Below are 21,131 nucleotides of genomic sequence, written 5' to 3'. Positions count from 1 at the left end.
GCATTTGGGAAAAAATCACAATCGTTGCACGAATGTACCTAACCATAAACATCAATGCCTTTCTTAAAATCAATACACAGAAGTATATTTTTTTAAACCTGCATATTTAGTTAAAAGAAATCCAGGTTAGCAGGCAATATTAAACTAGGGAAATTGTGTCACTTCTCTTGCGTTCATTGCGCGCAGAGTCAGGGTATATGCAACAGTTTGGGCCGCCTGGCTCGTTGCGAACTAATTTTCCAGAATTTTACGTAATTATGACATTGAAGGTTGTGCAATGTAACAGGAATATTTAGACTTATGGATGCCACCCATTAGATAAAATATGGAACGGTTCCGTATTTCACTGAAATAATAAACGTTTTGTTTTCGAAATTATAGTTTCCGGATTTGACCATATTAATGACCTAAGGCTCGTATTTCTGTTAGTTATTATGTTATAATTAGGTCTATGATTTGATATTTGATAGAGCAGTCTGACTGAGCGGTGGTAGGCAGCAGCAGGCTCGTAAGCATTCATTCAAACAGCACTTTCGTGCGTTTGCCAGCAGCTCTTCGCTGTGCTTCAAGCATTGAGCTGTTTATGACTTCAAGCCTATTAACTCCCGAGATTAGGCTGGTGTAACCGGTGTGAAATGGCTAGCTAGTTAGCGGGGTGCACGCTAATAGCGTTTCAATCGGTGACATAACTCGCTCTGAGACCTTGAAGTAGTTGTTTCCCTTGCTCTGCAAGGGCCGCGGTTTTTGTGGAGCGATGGGTAGCGATGCTTCGAGGATGGCTGTTGTCGATGTGTTCCTGGTTCGAGCCCAGGTAGGGGCGAGGAGAGGGACGGAAGCTATACTGTTACACTGGCAATACTAAAGTGCCTATAAGAACGTCAAATGTATATGAAATACAAATGGCGTAGAGAGAGAGAGAGAGTCCTATAAAAACTACAACCTAAAACTCCTTGCCTGGGAATATTGAAGACTCATGTTAAAAGGAACCATTAGCTTTCAAATGTTCTCATGTTCTGAGCAAGGCACTTAAACATTAGCTTTCTTACATGGCACATATTGCACTTTTACTTTCTTCTCCAACACTTTGTTTTTGCATTATTTAAACCAAATTGAACATGTTTTATTATTTATTTGAGGCATTATATTAAGTTAAAATAGGTGTTCATTCAGTATTGTTGTAATTGTCATTATTACAAATAAAGAAAAAAAAATCTTCATCGGCTTTTTTGGCCCTCCAATAATCGGTATCGGTATCGACGGTGAAAAATCATAATCGGCCAACCTCTAATAATAATAGGCCTTTTTTACATTCACTGCTAAAATGGACTATTTGTATGTAATTTTTTTATCTGCGACTCCACAAATGGTTGTCCTCGAGTTTTTGATGATAATTTTGGTGGTCCACAGAACGGACAAGGTTGGGAACCGCTCGTGTACAGTGCGTTCAGAAAGTATTCCTACCCTTGATTTATTCCACGTTTTGTTCTTACAGCCTGAATTCAAAATGGATTAACTAGATTTCCTCACTCATCTACACACAATACCCCACAAGGACATAGTGAAAACAAGTTTGTAGAAATTTTAGAAAAATTATTAAATGAAATACCGATATCTCATTTACTTTCAGAAAGTATTCAGACCCCTTGACATTTTCCACGTTTTGTTAAGTTACAGCCTCATTCTAAAATTGATGAACAATTTATTTTTTCTTAGCAATCTACACACATTACCCCTTAATGACAAATAAAAAATAAAAAAATGAAATTTTTGCAAATGTATGAAAAGAAAATTATACCTTATTTACATAAGTATTCAGACCCTTTGCTATGAGACTCAAAATTGGGCTCAAGTGTTTTCATTGATCATCTTTCAGATGTTTCTACAACTTGATTGGAGTCCACCTGTGGTAAATTCAATTGATTGGAAAGGCACACACCTGTCTATATGAGGTCCCACATTTGACAGTGCATCTCAGAGCAAAAACGAAGCCATGAGGTCGAAGGAATTGTCTGTAGGGCTCCAAGACAGGATTGTGTTGAGGCACAGAACTGGGGAAGGGTACCAAAACATTTCTGCAGCATTGAAGGTCCCCAAGAACACAGTGGTCTTCATCATTCTTAAATGGAAGAAGTTTGTAACCACCAAGACTCTTCCTTGCGCTGGCCGCCCGGCCAAACTGAGCAATTGGGGGAGAAAGGCCTTGGTCAGGGAGGTGACCAAGAACCTGATGGTCATTCTGACTAGAGCTCTAGAGTTTTTCTCTGTGGAGATGGGTGAACCTTACAGAAGGACACCCATGTCTGCAGCACTCCACCAATCAGGCCTTTATGTTAGAGGGGCCAGACGGAAGCCTGAATGCCAAGCGTCACGTCTGGAGGAAACCTGACACCATCCCTACGGTGAAGCATGGTGGTGGCAGCATCATGCTGTGGGGATGTTTTCAGCGGCAGAGACTGGGAGACTAGTTAGGATCGAGGCAAAGATGAACGGAGCAAAGTACAGATATCCTTGATGAAAACCTGCTCCAGAGTGTCCAGGACCTCAGACTGGGCGACGGTTCACCTTTCAACAGGGCAATGACCCTAAACACACAGCCAAGACAACGCAGGAGTGACTTCGGGACAAGTCTCTGAATGTCTTTGAGTGGCCCAGCCAGAGCCCGGACTTGAGCCTGATAGAAACATCTCTGGAGAGACCTGAAAATAGCTGTGCAGCAACGCTCTCCATCCAACCTGACAGAGCTTGAGAGAATCTGCATAGAAGAATGGGAGAAACTCCGTAAATGTAGGTGTGCCAAGCTTGTAGTGTCATATTCAAGAAGACTCGATGCTGTAATCACTGCCAAAGGTACTTACAAAAGTACTGAGTAAAGGGTCTGAATACTTAGGTAAATGTGATATTTCTGTTTTTTTATTTTATAAATTAGCATTTCTAAAAACCTGTTTTTGCTCTGTCATTATGGGGTATTGTGTGTAGATTGAGGAGAAAAACGATTACAATTTTAGAATAAGGTTGTAACAGCAAAATGTGGAAAAAGTCAAGGGGTCTGAATACTTTCCGAAGGCACTGTAAATATTTACACCGCTGAGTGAATACTTTATAGAAGCACCTTTTGGCAGCGATTAGAGCTGTGAGTCTTTCTGGGTAAGTCTTTTTAAGAGCTGTCCACACCTGGATTGTGTAGCATTTGCCCATTTTATTATTTTCAAAATGATTCAGGCTCTTTCAAATTGGTTGTTGATTATTGCTAGACAAATATTTTGAGGTCCTGCCATAGATTTTCAAGTAGATTTAAGTCAAAACTGTAACTTCGTCACTGTCTTCTTGGTAAGGAACTCCAGTGTACATTTTGCCTTGTGTTTTGGGTTATTGTCCTGCTGAAAGGTGAATACCCAGTGTCTGGTGGAAAGCAGACTGAACCAGGTTTTCCTCTAGGATTTTCCCTGTGCTTAGCTCCGTTCCGTTTTATTTTTTTAATCCTGAAAAACTCCCCAGTTCTTAACGATTACAAGCATACCCATAACATGATGCGGCCACCACTATGCTTGAAAATAATACAACAATCTCACTAAAATGACAAAAAGAAGCAACCCATTTTCTACCATAATTCCGCTTGGATCACTAAATTTGGTTAGTATTGTGAAATAACTAGAACGTTGTTCATCCGTCTTAAGTCAAACTCTAACTGTATCAATTGGCCTCATTGTGAAATCCCAGAGTGGTCTCCTTCCACTCCGGCAACTGAGTTAGGAAGGACACCTGTATCCGTGTAGTATCTGGGTGTAACTTCACCGTGCTCAAAGGGTTATTTATTTATATATATATATATCTCAAAGTGCCGTGATAATATCGTATCATGAGGTCCCTTGCAATTCCCAGCCCTATGACACGCAGGAGACTACTCACTGCCCCATATCTGTCTACACTGCAGTATGGAGTAGTTAAACAGAAGGAAAAGGAGGAGTGTGCCTTATTTTATTTTTATTTTACCCATCTACCAATAGTTGCCCTTCTTTGCGAGGCATTGGAAAACCTCCCTGGTCTTTGTGGTTGAACCTGTGTTTGAAATTCACTGCTGAAGGACCTTACAGATTGTGTATGTGCGATACAGAGAAGGTAGTCATTAAACAATCGTTAAACTCTATTGCACACAGTCCATGCAGCTTATTATGTGACTTAAGCACATTTTACTCCTGAAATAAAGCTTGACATAACAAAGGGCTTGAGTACTTATTGACTCAATACATTTCAGCTTTTCATTTAATTATTTTGTAAAAATGTCTAAATACATAATTCCACTTTGACATGTGATATTGTGTGTAGGCCAGTGACCAAAAATCTCAATTTAATCAATTTAAAATGTACGCTGAAAAAGTCAATTGGTGTGAATTCTTTCTGAAGGCACTGTAGATTAAACCTCAGTCCCGGGTGTACATACACTTTACACCGACCTCGGCAGGCTGTCGACTTGTTGCTTTTGTGTTTTTTTGTGTTTTCTATTGCTCTATCTCTCTCAAACACACTCAGAAGGTCTCACACTGATAAGCACCATGCAGCTCTCTTTCTCACTCTCTCTATTGCTCTTGCTCTGACTCTCGCTCTCTATCTCTCACTCCCCCTTTTCCTTCTGACGTTTAACTACTCCATACTGCAGTGTAGACAGATATGGGGCAGTGAGTAGTCTCCTGTGTGTGCAAGGGACCTCATGATACGATATTATCATGGCACTTTGATGCCGACGTGATGTGTATTGCGATTCGACACTGAATTGCAATAAAATGTCAATGTTCCAAACATATTCTCTGCTGCAGAGGGACAAGGGAGACATAACTAATTTTGATCAGTCATGGAAATAAGTGCTGAGAGCAAATTGACACTCTATTTAGAAATATGGAGAACAAGCTATGAAGGATCATACTGGAATTTTGCTGCAGGTACATCCAACTAGCGCAAAAATAATAATGCGGTTTCGATGATAATCTACACTACCGTTCAAAAGTTTGGGGTCACTTAGAAATGTCCTTGTATTTGAAAGAAAAGCAAACATTTTTGTCAATTTTTAAAATAACATCAAATTGATCAGAAATACAGTGTGGACATTGTTAATGTTGTAAATGACTATTGTAGCTGGAAACGGCAGATTTAAAAAAATAAAAAAATAAAATAAATGGAATATCAACATAGGCGTACAGAGGCCCATTATCAGCAACCATCACTCCTGTGTTCCAATGGGACGTTGTGTTAGCTAATCCAAGTTTATCATTTTAAAATGCTAATTGATCATTAGAAAACCCTTTTGCAATTATGTTAGCACAGCTAAAAACTGTTCTGATTAAAGAAGCAATGAAACTGGCCTTCTTTAGTCTAGTTGAGGAACTGGAACATCAGCATTTGTGGGTTCGATTACAGGCTCAAAATGGCCAGAAAGAAAGAACTTTCTTCTGAAACTAGTCAGTCTATTCTTGTTCTGAGAAATGAAGGCTATTCATGTGAGAAATTGCCAAGAAACTGAAGATCTCGTACAACGCTGTGTACTACTCCCTTCGCAGAACAGAGCCAACTGGCTCTAACCAGAATAGAAAGAGTGGGAACCCCCGGTGCACAACTGAGCAAGAGGACAAGTACATTAGTGTCTAGTTTGAGAAACATGCCTCACAGGTCCTCAACTGGCAGCTTCATTAAATAGTACCCGCAAAACACCCAGTCTCAACATCAACAGTGAAGAGGCGAATCCGGGATGCTGGCCTTCTAGGCAGAGTTGCAAAGAAAAAGCCATATATCAGACTGGCCAATAAGAAGAAAAGATTAAGATGGGCAAAAGAACACCGACATTGGACAGAGGAACTCTGCCTAGAAGGCCAGCATCCCAGAAAGTACCAGCACAGCACACCCATTGACTATACATTAGAATTAGCTTATTACCATTACCGAAATTAAGGTTCTCATTAATAAAATAGGCAATAATTATAGCTCAATATGCATGTCATCTTAGACAGCCATTGTGAGTCAATAAACAATTGAACACATCACTAAAGCCCATTCATGCCTCCATGTTGGTAAGGTAATGGTTTTCTAAGTTTTTCCCAATTTTAAACTTTTTAGTCATTTCGGTAATAAGGTTGGTGTAAAGGGGTTGTTTGAGAATAAGATCCTCATTCTGAAGGAATTAAATGAATATGTTAAAGGACTACTACTCCTAGATGATGCATCATAGGTGAATAAAACCGTAATTGTGAACTTCAACTAGTATACAATTTTTATGATTTATGGACAAACTACAGCAACATATTTAGTTTTATTCAAAAAAGTTCGATTTTTCAAAAGTAATTTTTTAAAATAAAATGTACCCAATTTTATCCAGATGTATTTCAGTAATGAGAATTTGGTTGATAAGTTACATAATTCAAATCAGACACTGTACCTTTACACTAGGCATTTTAGTCTTCCGAATGATAGTTGAGTGTTGCCGATGCATCATGGCTTTCTAAATCAGTCTTACTACCTCAATTTGTTACTACCATGGTTAAAACTGTTTTCATGACGATCACCCAACTAACCTCCACCACACAATATGCTCTGCTAGGTTTCTCTTCCTGTTATCACATGGCACTGTACTCTCACTTCCTGTTTCTTTCATCTACTTTCTCTTCTTCCTTATGTGTGTCACACACTTGTCTTATAGAGTTTGTTGTTGTTGTTGTTGTGGGTTGAGCTGCAGAGAAATAGTGTTGCTGAGGCCTGGCCCAGGACATCTGAACTTCATCCATTCTCTGGCTTGTTGTATTCTGTCTTTACTCTGTGACTCAAGCCTCTTCTTGCATTTTCCACTGGCCCCTTGCCCTTAGCTTTGTCCCCTGCACAAGGATGTCATTCATAGACACATTGAAACCCAAATAAATATATATATATATATATCATTCATAGACACATTGAAACCCAAATATATATATATATATATATATATATATATGTATGTATGTATATATGTATGTATATATATATGTATGTATGTATGTATGTATATATGTATGTATATATGTATGTATGTATGTATATATGTGTGTGTGTGTGTGTGTGTGTGTGTGTGTGTGTGTGTGTGTGTGTGTGTGTGTGTGTGTGTGTGTGTGTGTGTGTGTGTGTGTGTATATATATATATATATATATATATATATATATATATATATATATATATATATATATATATATATATATATGTGTGCAAAACCATACAGGACATCTATTTACAAGTACAAGTTTCAAGCTGTTGTAACGCCATTTCAGGAGCCTAAAACCCACAAGTCAACAGTTTTTCCGCTGTCCATTTTACAAGGCTATTTCCATTCTGAGAAGAGTGACATTTCATACAGCCAGTAATCAAATCTCACACTCTGACCACAGTAGAACTGACTGAGGCTAAGGCCCACTAATATCACATTTGATTCAGAATCGCATAGACTGTGAGTGTATTGGCAACTGATGAACACCGCCTTTTTATTGATCATTTCCCTCTGACCTGACAATGGTATTCAAAAACGAACAGCGTTAGGCAGACTACAGTGGGGTTTTTTTAGATAACGATGACATAACCAAGATGGACTTTACCTTCATGCAGGTTGATAGTCCCGTTACGCCTGTGATCTATTCTGTTAGGTTCTTATTTTTCAGAGTAAATAACTCACAGACACCAGAGAAGCTTTAACCAAGTTTAATTCTTCCCAAAGGTTCTGTACAGCTGTAATCAGACAGCCCAACATTTATCACATCCAGATATTTATATCCCACTTAAGACACTCCTCCTCTCCAATCCTTACATGTTATGGCTCTACAGGAAGCGAATAAAGAGGGTAACAGGATACCAAACGTATTACTCTCTTAAGAGAATCTGTCCTCCCCTCCTGACCCAAACCCCTCCTTCATCTAATCCACAGATATCCATCTGTCTTCCTTATATCAACACATCGCTTTCCTCTCCTCCATCAAACACATTCCAAAGCCTTCTGGCATTCTACAGAGAACCCTTAACTTTCTCCTTTGATTCTTCGCTTATTCTCTATCATTTATTGAATATCTCAATGTTCAAAATGTCGAACCCAACAGGACACTCCTTCTCTCTCCAATCCTTACATTTTATGGTTCAACAGAAAGAAGGTAACCAGATACTAAACCCTGATTACTCCCTTAATAAGGGGAACTGACCTCACCCCCTCCTTCCCCTAGTCCACAGATGTCCATCTGTCTCCCCTATCTCAACTGTTGCTCTACTCCCTTCCACCCAACACATTCCAAAGCTATCTGTCTTCCCACAGAGAACCATTAACTTCTGACCTAAACCCAGTCTCTTTCACTCTTCCTATTCAAGGCTTCTTCTCTATCATTTATTTAATATCTCAATGTTCAAATTTGAGCCGATTCCAACAATACCCTCAAGAGTCACAAGAAGCTTGACCATCCCCCAGGAAGGCTGTCGTTTTTCTCTATAGGCTTTGACCGAGGAGATGTCTTTTTTTTAATTTTTTTTATTTTTTAACCACGTGACTACCCTGCCAACCTATGTGAGAGATTCCGTGGACATGAGAAGCACATTGAAGTCTATAGGGTCTATTGAGGGAAATGTCATTATGGCTACATTTGATGTTGAGTGCATTCGGAAAGTATTCAGGCCCCTTGACTTTTTCCACATTTTGTTACTTTACAGCCTTATTCTTAAATGGATTAAAACATTTCCCCCCCCCTCATCAATGGGCACACAATACCCCATAATGACAAAGAAAAAATAGTTTTTTAGACATTTTTGCTAATTTATAAAAAATTAAATACTATCACGTTTACATAAGTATTCATACCCGTTACTCAGTACTTTATTGAAGCACCTTTGGCAGCGATTACAGCCTCGAGTCTTCTTGGGTATGACGCTACAAGCTTGGTACACCTGTATTTGGGGAGTTTCTACCATTCTTCTCTGCAGATTGGCTCCAGCTCTGTCAGGTTGGATGGGGAGCATTGCTGCACAGCTATTTTCAGGTCTCCAGAGATGTTCGTTTGGGTTCAAGTTCCGGCTCTGGCTGGGCCACTCAAGGACGTTCAGAGACTTGTCCCAAAGCTACTCCTGTGTTGTCTTGGCTGTGTGCTTAGGGTCGTTGTCCTGTTGGAAGGTGAACCTTCGCCCCAGTCTGAGAACCTGCTCCAGAGCGGTCAGGACTTCATCATGGATCTCTCTGTACTTTGCTCCCTGCCTCTGAATAACATCCCCACAGCATGATGCTGCCACCACCATGCTTCACCGTAGGGATGGTGCCAGGTTTTCTCCAGACATGACGCTTGGCATTCAGGCCAGAGAATCTTGTTTCTCATGGTCTGGGACTCTTTGTTGGTATGTGGTGGAAGGTGTTATTGGTATAATGTTTTTGAGTATTTTTGGGGGACTCGTTGTAGAAACATCTCAAGGATGATTCATGGAAACAGGATGCACCTGAGCTCAATGTCTATGCTCAAAGGGTTTGAATACTTATGTAAATATGGTATTTCTGTTTTTATTGATAATACAGTTGCAAAAATGTCAACTGTTTTCATTTTGTCATTATGGGGTATTGTGTGTAGATTGAGGGGGGGGGGAAATGTAATCCATTTTAGAATAAGGCTGTAACGTAACATAATGTGGAAAAAGTAAAGGGGCCTGAATACTTTCCCGAATGCACTGTACTTGTATTCCCCACCATAGAAGGCTAGAATCTCTCACCTTCATTCTGAATCAGTGCTTCCCTGAGGCACACCGATGGGGAGCACCATGGCTCCCAATTATGCCAACCCTTTCATGGGGCTCCTATAACCGGACATCATGTTTTGCCAAAATATAACCTTTTTAAGCCGGGTAAAGTTATGACTTCGCTATGTGGATGATGATGATATGGTTATTTGTCATGGGTCTTTTATGACTTTTTAAATCACTGCAACGAATACTATGCATGTACAATTAAAGTCGGAAGTTCACATACCCTTATGTTGGAGTCATTAAAACTCGTTTTTCAACCACTCCACAAATTTCTTGTTAACTTCTATGGGCTACGTGGGACACAGCCAGTGAAATATCAGGGCGGCAAATAAAAAAAATAAAAAAATGTCATAATTCAACTTTCTCAAACATACAACTATTTTATACCATTTTAAAGATGCACTTTTCCTTGATGTAACCACATTGTCCGATTTCAAAAAGGCTTTACAGCGAAAGCAAAACATTACATTATTTTTGTCTATGTACTCTCCTAACATAATCACACAGCCATTTTCCAAGCAAGGACATGTCAATAAAACCCAAAACACAGCTAAATGAAGCACTAACCTTTGACGATCTTCATCAGATGACACTCCTAGGACATTGTTACACAATACATGTATGTTTTGTTCGATAACGTTCATATTTATATCCAAAAACAGCATTTTACATTGGCACGTGATGTTCCCACCAAAACCTCCGGTGAATGTGCACATCAATTTACAAAAATACTCATCAACGTTGACAAAATATATATAACAATTATTTAAAGAATTATAGATGGACTACTCCCGGATGCAACCGCTGTGTCAGATTTTAAAATAGCTTTACGGAGAAAGCACATTTTTCAATATTATGAGTACATAGCTCACCATCACAGAAAGCGATACAGACACCCGCCAAGTTCGGGGCAACATAAATTCAGAATTAGTATTAGAAATATTCTCTTACCTTTGCTGATCTTCATCAGAATGCACTCCCAGGACTGCTACTTCCACAATAAATTTTGTTTTTGTTCGAAATACTCCATATTTATGTGACCAAATACCTCCGTTTTGTTCGTGCGTTCAGAGCACTATCTAAAGGCATAACGTGCGAGCGCGGTACCAGAGACCAAAAGTCAAAATGTTCCATTAACGTACTTAGAAGCATGTCAAACGCTGTTTAAAATCAATCTTTATGGTATTTAATGTAAAATTGCGATAATATTCCAACCGGACAATAGCGTATTCATTCAAGGAGAAAAAGGAGGAGGGGCGGGATCGAGCATATCCAATCCCTTTGTTGCCAGGCAGTCCACTCAGTGACTGAGCTCCTATTATCTGCCCAGTGACAGGAGAATGCTCAAACCACTTTCTGAAGGCTTTTGACAGCCAATGGAAGCCTTAGGAAGTGCAACGTAACCCCACAGATACTGTAGTTTCGAAAGGGACTAGAAAGAAGAGCTACAATTCTCAGATCCTCCACTTCCTGGTTGACTTTTTCTCGGGTTTTTGCCTGCCATATGAGTTCTGTTATACTCACAGACACCATTCAAACTGTTTTAGAAACTTCAGAGTGTTTTCTATCCAAATCTACTAATAATATGCATATTCTAGTTTATGGGCCAGAGTAGGAACCTGTTTAAATTGGGTACGTTTTTCATCCGGGCGTGAAAATACTGCCCCCTAGCCCAGACAGGTTAACAAACTATAGTTTTGGAAAGTCGGTTAGGACATCTACTTCGTGCATGACACAAGTAATTTCTCAAACAATTGTTTACAGACAGATTATTTCACTTATAATTCACTGTATAACAATACCAGTGGTTCAGAAGTTGACTGTGCCTTTAAACAGCTTGGAAAATTCCAGAAAATGATGTCATGGCTTTAGAAGCTTCTGATAGCTAATTGACATCATTTGAGTAAATTTGAGGTGTACCTGTGGATGTTTTTCAAGCCTACCTTCAAACTCAGTGCCTCTTTGCTTGGGGAAAATCAATAGAAAACAGGCAAGACCTCAGAAAACAAATTGTAGACCTCCACAAGTCTGGTTCATCCTTGGGAGCAATTTGCAAATGTCTCAAGGTACCACGTTCATCTGTACAAACAATGGTACGCAAGTATAAACACCATGGGACCACGCAGCTGTCATACCGCTCAGGAAGGAGACGCGTTCTGTCTCCTAGAGATGAATGTACTTTGGTGCGAAAAGTGCAAATCAATCCCAGAAAAATAGCAATGGACCTTGTGAAGATGCTGGAGGAAACGGGTACAAAAGTATCTATATCCACAGTTAAACGAGTCCTATATCGACATAACCTGAAAGGCCGCTCAGCAAGGAAGCAGCCACTGCTCCAAAACCGCCATAAAAAAGCCAGACTACGGTTTGCAACTGCACATGGGGACAAAGATTGTACTTTTTGGAGAAATGTCCTCTGGTCTGATGAAACAAAAATAGAACTGTTTGGCCATAATGATCATTGTTATGTTTGCAGGAGAAAGGGGGAGGCTTGCAAGGCGAAGAACACCATCCCAACCGTGAAGCACGGGGGTGTCAGCATCATGTTCTGGGGGTGCTTTGCTGCAGGAGGGACTGGTGCACTTCACAAAATAGATGGCAACATGAGGAAGAAAATGTATGTGGATATATTGAAGCAACATCTCAAGACATCAGTCAGGAATTTAAAGCTTGGTCGCAAATGGGTCTTCCAAATGGACAATGACCCCAAACATACTTCCAAAGTTGTGGCAAAAAGGCTTAAGGACAACAAAGTCAAGGTATTGGAGTGGCCATCAAAGCCCTGACCTCAATCCCATAGAAAATTTGTCGGCAGAACTGAACAAGCGTGTGCGAGCAATGAGGCCTACAGACCTGACTCAGTTACACCATCTTTCAGGAGGAATGGGCCAAAATTCACCCAATTTATTGTGGGAAGCTTGTGGAAGGCTACCTGAAACATTTGACCCAAGTTAAACAATTTAAAGGCAATGCTACCAAATACTAATTGAGTGTATGTAAATTTCTGACCCACTGGGAATGTGATGAAAGAAATAAAAGCTGAAATAAATCATTTTCTCTACTATTATTCTGACATTTCACATTCTTAAAATAAAGTGGTGATCCTAACTGACCTGAAACAGGGAATTTTTACTAGGATTAAATGTCAGGAATTGTGAAAACTGAGTTTAAATGTATTTGTTTAAGGTGTATGTAAACTTCTGACTTCAACTGTATGTATACACACACTCTCTCTCTCTACTGGTCAAAATTTTAGAACACCTACTCATTCAAGTTTTTATTTGTATTTTTACTATTTTCTACATTGTAGAATAATAGTTAAGACATCAAAACTACCTGCCCCAATGCATAGTGGCAACTGTAAAGTTTGGTGGAGGAGGAATAATGTTCTGGGTCTGTTTTTCATGGTTCGGGCTAGGGCCCTTATTTCCAGTGAAGAGAAATCTTAACATTACAGCATACAATAACATTTTAGACGATTCTGTGCTTCCATTTTTGTGGCAACAGCTTGTGGAAGCCCGTTTCCTGTTTCAGCATGAAAATGTCCCTGTGCACAAAGGTCCATACAGAATTTTTTTACATTGGTGTGGAAGAACTTGACTGGCCTGCACAGAGCCCTGACCTCAACCCAATTGAGCACCTTTGGGATGAATTGGAATGCCGACTGCTAGCCAGCCCTAATTGCCCAACATCAGTGCTCGACCAACTAATTATTTTGTGGCTGAATGGAAGCAAGTCCCCGCAGCAATGTTCCAACATCTAGTGGAAAGCCTTCCCAGAAGAGTGGAGGCTGTTATAACAGCAAAGGGGGGACCAACTCCATACGATGATTTACGTGGTGATTTACGTGGTGGAGTTTGAAGGCTCTTTTATACCTACTTTTTTCGGCCTTTCACCCCACTGAAGGATGTGCGTTTGATCACACTTGACTACTACTGTCACTTTCCACTGGAATGTCTCGTCTCAAGCTTAAAATCCTAAACCCTCACAACCCCAATGCTCTTACAGTGACCATTAGGCCACCGCAACCCTGTTCGTGTAGGAGTGCTGATCTAGAATCAGCTTTGCCTTTAAAGACCCACTACACTTCTACTCGAGGCTGCGTTGTAAATGATTTAAATCATGCCTGTCAGGCTGCGCAGGCGCCGAAGTTGCACACATACTTTTTTTGCTGTAAAACTTGCCTGTGAGGCAGCGTGCGTGCCAAAAGGATGTTCAATCTGCACACTGCCCCTTGTGGTGAAATTAAGAACTGCCATGAGATACTTTGCACATTTTTTTTTATTTTATTTATTTAATCTTTTATTTAATTAGGCAAGTCAGTTAAGAACACATTCTTATTTACAATGACTGCCAAACCCTAACCAGGACAATGCTGGGCCAATTGTGCGCCACGTTATGGAACTCCCAATCAAGGCCGGTTGTGATACAGCCTTGAATCGAACCAGGGTCTGTAGTGATGCCTCTAGCACTGAGATGCCGGGCCTTAGACCGCTGCGCCACTCGGGAGCCCCAAATACAGGGCAAATACATGGTCATAGAAGATATTAATTATTATAATAAAGGAAAAGTTACTGTTTGACAAAATAGGCATACAAAGACAAATGTAGCAAAGTGTGGAAATGATAGCAATTGAGTTAAGGAAAAGCGTAAATTGGTAAAAATGCTGACATTTTTGATTGATTGAAGTTTGATTTGTTTTATACGGTTCAATCAAAAGAAAGCCCGATTGAAACCACACTCTAGGGTCATACACTACTCAAAGCATATTTATAACTTATTATTAAAAAACATAACATACCGTCATACCATCAAAAATGAGACGTATATTGTGATATAATATTTTGGCCATATCGCCCAGCCCAACGCTAGTCTATCGCAGGGCCTTCGCCTCAATCCATCTCCTTAATGCTGTGTGTGCCAAGCAGAGAGGCATCAGGTCCCACTTTTTTAGTGTTTTCGTGTGACTCGACCAGGGATCGATTCCTATGGATATGTTTAGGGTCAATGTTTTTATTCTGTTCTCTCCTGTGTCCCAGGCCTGTCACCAATGTACTGCAGCCTATTTGGCCTGATGAGGGAGAGCGACCGCATGTGGTTCCCACCCAATCACATCCTCAAACTGGACGAATCAGCCAATGAAATGCTCCTCTTCAGAGTGAGGTAGGAACTAGGAAGTGGCATGGGTTCAGGGGTCTAGCACTATTTATTTCTCTGTTGTCAAGGAAATATTTAGTTGGACTAGATTTATAAAAATATATATAAAAAAATTGGTGACATACAGTGGTAATTAGGTTTAATCAAAGTATCATTGTATTGTGGTATTATACACAATGTTCATTTATCTTCTATGACATCTTACTCTTTGGCTCAATCCCAATAACCCATCCCCTTTAGCCCTCCCCCTCCGTTTTGCGCTATCCCGCAAGTGGTATGACGTGGGAGTGGTGTCCCAATTCAACTTTGAGCGAGGTGTAGTGCCTTTTCAGTCCTCTAGTTGACCCTCCAAACAATGTGAGTCGAGTTGCTGACTTCCTACCGCAATAATGTCCATCTGCAGACTGAGGTTACTACATGGCGCCTACTATGCCTCGCTAAATGCCCTCGGCCACTGCCATTGTGGCTGCTAGCGCGGTTTCTGGCCCAGACTGCAGCACAATAATAAGTGGCGGTAATGTACCAAAAACCCACCGAAGGAGGCTGCTAGCTAGCTAGGGGACACCGGTACACAGTGTCCTTCGCCCCCGCCTGCCGAGCACTGATTTCCCACTGTTATTTTAACGTTAAGCCGAGGGAGGTGGTTAGCTTGTGTAGCCAACCCAACTCTCGCGTGGCACTACCCTCGCCATAACATTAAAATAACTGCGGTAAAGCAGTGCTCGTCAGGTGGGGGCGAAGGACACTGTACTGGTGTCCTAGCTAGCAGCCTCAATGGCATTGGGCAAGGCATGTAGTGACGCATAGTGGGCGATTACATGTAGTAACCGCAGTATGCAGATAAACCCTACTCTCCTACGGAGTGGTTCTCAAAACTCCCAATGCTTGAATGTTGCTTCAGGAAAGATGGCTGATTTAAAAATACTAGGATGGAAGCAAATGTAAGTAATTTTTATGAATCATGCAAAACATCTACTGTTAACCTCTCTGGGCTAGGTGGCACCAAATCGTCCCACCTACGTAACAGCCAGTTGAATCCTGTGGCGCGATTTTCAAATACCTTAGAAATGCTATTACTTCAATTTCTCAAACATATGACTATTTGACAGCTATTTAAAGACAAGACTCTCGTTAATCTAACCACACTGTCCGATTTCAAAAAGGCTTTACAACGAAAGCAAAACATTAGATTATGTCAGCAGAGTACCCAGCTAGAAATAATCAGACACCCATTTTTCAAGCTAGCATATAATGTCACATAAACCCAAACCACAGCTAAATGCAGCACTAACCTTTGATGATCTTCATCAGATGACAACCCTAGGACATTATGTTATACAATACATGCATGTTTTGTTCAATCAAGTTCATATTTATATCAAAAAACAGCTTTTTACATTAGCATGTGACGTTCAGAACTAGCATACCCCCCGCAAACTTCCGGGGAATTTACTAACAATTTACTAAATTACTCACGATAAACGTTCACAAAAAGCATAACAATTATTTTACGAATTATAGATACAGAACTCCTCTATGCACTCGATATGTCCGATTTTAAAATAGCTTTTTGGTGAAAGCACATTTTGCAATATTCTAAGTACATAGCCCAGCCATCACGGGCTAGCTATTTAGACACCCAGCAAGTTTAGCCTTCACCAAAATCAGATTTACTATAACAAAAATGTTATTACCTTTGCTGTTCTTCGTCAGAATGCACTCCCAGGACTTCTACTTCAATAACAAATGTTGGTTTGGTCCCAAATAATCCATCGTTATATCCAAACAGCTGCGTTTTGTTCGTGCGTTCTAGACACTATCCGAAATGGTAAATCAGGGTTACGAGCATGGCGCATTTCGTGACAAATAATTTCTAAATATTCCATTACCGTACTTCGAAGCATGTCAACCGCTGTTTAAAATCAATTTTTATGCAATTTATCTCGTAAAAAAGCGATAATATTCCGACCGGGAATCTGCGTTTCGGTAAACAGAGGAAGAAAAAGAAAGACGGGGGCGACCAGTGCACGCGCCTAAGCCCACTGTCCCCTGATCGGCCACTTGACAAAGGCGATAATGTGTTTCAGCCTGGGGCTGGAATGACGACATTCAGCTTTTTCCCGGGCTCTGAGAGCCTGTGGGAGCCGTGGGAAGTGTCACGTTACCGCAGAGATCCTTTGTTTTGGAAAGAGATGTCAAAGAAAGCCAATAAATGGTCAGACAGGCCACTTCCTGTAAAGGAATCTCTCAGGTTTTTGCCTGCCATATGAGTTCTGTTATACTCAGACACCATTCAAACAGTTTTAGAAACTTTAGGGTGTTTTCTATCCATATCTAATAAGTGTATGCATATTCTAGTTACTGGGTAGGAGTAGTAACCAGATTAAATCGGGTACGTTTTTTTTATCCGGCGGTGTAAATACTGCCCCCTAGCCCTAAGAGGTTAAGAGGAATATGTTCGGTAGCCCGTTACACTCGTACCCCTGTGCGGGTTGAAAATGGCAGATTTGGGCACTGATAAGCGCCTAAATTGGAACGCAGTGGCTGTACAGTAACATGCTATAAATGATGTCAGAGCTCAGACTGCGTTTTCACAGTGCTGTATGGGTTTTGACTGACAGCCGTTCTGAACTTGAGCACCGCACACTTCAAGAAGCTTCTGCGAACCCTCCTGCTAATTGGGCATTTTTTGTTTTCTGAGTGAAGTAAAGGCTTTAAAATTAGGAAGAGACTGTATTTTAAAAGATGAGACGATGAGGATTATAATAAATACCACTTTCATGTCATACAAGCAAGCCAAACACTCGTGAGTCCAAATATGCACTTCACATTAAAACATGTCCTAAACAGTTAACGTTTATGATCACTATGTTTGATGTACAGTTACAAGATGACATGGCGTCATATCCTGGGTTGTTCTGAACAGAATGAGCCTATGTCTATTGTGAAGAAAATTTGCCACGGAACTCGTACCGGAATGCACGCATGACTCCTTTCTATGTGCACCAAAATTACAATCTGGTTCTCTGAATTGCCCTGTGAAAGCCTAGCACTGTAAGATCGTATTTTATAACTTACCTAGTCATGTTGGAAATAGAACAAGATTTCAAATAATGCCCACCTGACCCAGATAGCGATTTATAATGGGCCGTTTTTGGATTGCGTAAACATCAACTGTAATTGTTTGATGGCGGGGATGCAGGGCTGTGTTCCAAACAAAACAACTACAAGTGTGCTTGCTCTAGTTCCTCAACGGCACAGCTAGGAGAGTTTAAAAAAGCACCTTATAGTTGAAGACTCTTCTTTGAGCCATAAAAGTGCATTGCGGATAAAAAGACATGTAGGTCTATGGATGAATAGCCGATCTGTGTATGGACCCTAAAACATTTGGTATAAATATTAGTTCAGTAACAGTGGTTTTAATTGTTCTACAATGATTCTACTGGTTAATCGTTAATCCTTAAAAATTGCAGAAAATGCCTGTGTGAAGGAAATGTGACTGTTGTAGCGGTATTTATTAGAGAGGGGTAAAAATAAAGATTTTGTTGGGGCGCCAGGCAGGTATTAACCATGCCGAAAGGAAAAGAGTAGAATAGAGAGAGTACCACTACCAGACCCACACACATCAGCAGAAGAAACTGCCTAGAGTGTAGCCTGTTTACCAGATAGCCAGTGGAGAGAAAAGAGAAGACACACCATATAAAACCCACATCACAGCACAGGGGTAACCCCACCAATAATACCTCATATTATAATAATAATAATAATAATAATAATGATGGCAGAGCAATTGAACGGCAACTTCATAGAAACAATTTACAAGAAAGAACCCAGTCATCACTAGAGGATTTGCAATAATCTGTATTACCTTCCAGTGGAGGAGTGCAGAGGGTATGAATGTAGGGGGTGTTCATAGACAAAACAAAGGCCTTAAAAATGGCCACAATCTTCTCGGCCACATGTCAACATGTTACATGTCAAACTGCTATTATGGAATGAAAGTCCTACTCCACATTGAACCACAGCCAGAGGATGTTTCCGGGCACTTTGTTGTTTTGCTGTTCTCATTTGTTGCTGATACGGTAAGTACGTATTTGTTGCATAAGAAATATAAGGAAAGCTATTACTGCCGCCTGTACAGGCTAGTCGTCCTTTGCGTGGTAGGCTATCCATTGGCTGCTTTTAATTTTTAACCACTAGTTGCTCTGTTTTCATGTGCCACTCCCCCACCGAGTGACACATGAAAACAAGGGGAGGGAAACTAGTGGTAGAGTGATAAATAACCCTAGGGAATGGGACATCACTTCATCACTCGCGCACATCTGATCGTAGCTTGTTGGGATGGAGCCCTTATTGAGCTCGTATCTTTCCCTTTTCTCTTACTACCCTGTTTCTTCTCTCTCGCTCTCTCTCTCTAGGTACTACTTCCCTGGCTGGTATAACAGTGTCTCCTGTGCCCACCGCTATGGGGTCAACAAAGGACTGGAGAGCCCAGTCTTAGACGACACCGTCATGTCCTACCTCTTTGCTCAGGTTAGTCTTCACTTTGGCATTATTTTTGCCTGGTTTGTTTTCAATCTGGTAGAGTGAAATTCAAGTGAGCAGGGTGCAAATTCATAAAGAGTCTCAGGGTAGGAGTGCTAATCTAGGATCAGCTTTAAATGAATCGGCTCTTCTACTCAGAGTTGCTTTGTAAATATGGGCTCTGACCAGACCATATAGGCTACATTTGGGGGAATGGTTTCTATAAGCAAAGCACCTTTGAGCGAGGCTGTAGAGCTTGTGTTGTGTAAATCATTGCTTAATGGTGGGTGGGTGGGTGGTAGGGTACTGAAGAAAGGGGAAGTGATATTGGGAGGCAGGGTGAGGCGCACAGTGGTGGAACCTGTGTTTTTTTATGTGTTTCTGTGAGAATGTGTGTGCGCTTCCTCACGTTTTTACAATGTCTATGTGAGGATATGTGAACCAGGGGGCCCTTTGACTTTATCTCCGCTTATCCTTTTGACTTTACTATGAGAGAATATGCTGTCATTTAAGGGGCAATACGCATATAAATAATATAATATAAATAAATGATATACACTCATTGATTCTTGAAGAATATAACTTAGAGATGACTCATGAGCTTAGTTAAACTTTCGTACATCAGAATCCAAAATATAAGCTGGTTTTACCCAATGTTTGTAAAAATTGTAAATATAAATAAACACTAGCTTCAAAATATGCTTAAAACTATAATTCTGATTACCTTGGATAGTCAGTGCTTGCATCAATTACACTGTCTATGAATTTAAGAGTGGTTACATTTCTCCTGGCCCTTTTACCAGAACAGAGGTGGGATGTGCTTTGTTATTGTTTCAACTGCGGATTGCCCCTTAAGTCTGTAGTGTTAGGTTCTACATTTCTGGTACGAATTCCAGTTTTAGTTGATATTATCCACAGAGAATATAGAAAGTGAAACTGAACTGGCCATAGTTCTAATCTGAGTATGTGAACGGAGCTGGAGCAGAGCGGGCCCAATTTGACTGGAGCGCAGAGCGAGATTCCCAAAGGCTGGAGCATTAGCCTTCTCGCCCTATCCAATTTTGCTCAAATAGCGCTCCAGTAGCCCTCACTTCACAAGCTCAGGGCATGCCCAGCATCCATTTGTAGTCTACTTGTGTGCTGCTATAGCCCCTTGCTTTAGCTACTATCAAGGAGTTCGCTAACAAATGTCATAAAGAAACTAGTAAAACACAGTTGGAAAATCAAGGTGACTTATAAAGATGAGGACCAAGAGGCAGTGAAGTGATGTAATGTCCACAACTAAAGAGTCATTCTGGACTCTGAAAAGAGACATATCCCGAGAGCATGATGGTGTACTTACTACCAATGTTCCCTCTAAGCTGCGTGCGTGTGCTTCCGTGGGCCTCCAGGACTGCTGCGCAGAAGAAAAGCCATGCCTCACAGAGACGCAAGAGATTGACCATCACTGAGTTCGCCTCATTAGTTTGCACTATATAGATTAGGGCCGACCCCAATTAGTCGACTGGTTGATTGTTTAGTCATTAGACTGTTGGTCGACAGGTCTTCCCTGTGGCTTAGTTGGTAGAGCATGGTGTTTGCAACGCCAGCATGGTGTGTGCAATGCCAGGGTTGTGGGTTCGATTCCCTCGGGGGGCCAGTACAAAAAATATATATATATTTTTTTAAATGCATGAAATGA

The 21,131-nt window shown here is 40.7% G+C and overlaps 1 protein-coding gene across 6 annotated transcripts in view; it reads left to right on the top strand.

Moving 5' to 3' along the window:
* The window catches only part of LOC106561486 (tyrosine-protein kinase JAK2), a 75,834-nt gene that overhangs the window by 20,723 nt on the left and 33,980 nt on the right, over positions 1–21,131 (top strand). For 5 of the 6 annotated variants that reach the window (XR_006757033.1, XM_014125501.2, XM_014125491.2 and 2 more), the window contains exons 3-4: positions 14,809–14,932; positions 19,345–19,459. Coding sequence is in view for 5 of the 6 variants with exons in the window: in XM_014125501.2 (XP_013980976.2) it covers positions 14,809–14,932; positions 19,345–19,459 (239 nt within the window). In the remaining variant the exon portion in view is untranslated. The remainder of the gene's footprint in view (positions 1–14,808; positions 14,933–19,344; positions 19,460–21,131) is intronic. The other variant, XM_014125511.2, reaches the window with a different exon arrangement.

Source organism: Salmo salar, chromosome ssa01 (genome assembly GCF_905237065.1).
Source record: "Salmo salar chromosome ssa01, Ssal_v3.1, whole genome shotgun sequence".
Lineage (NCBI taxonomy): Eukaryota > Metazoa > Chordata > Actinopteri > Salmoniformes > Salmonidae > Salmo > Salmo salar.
The sequence above is the reverse complement of the archived record's forward strand: the minus strand, read 5'-3'. Positions and strand labels throughout refer to the sequence as shown.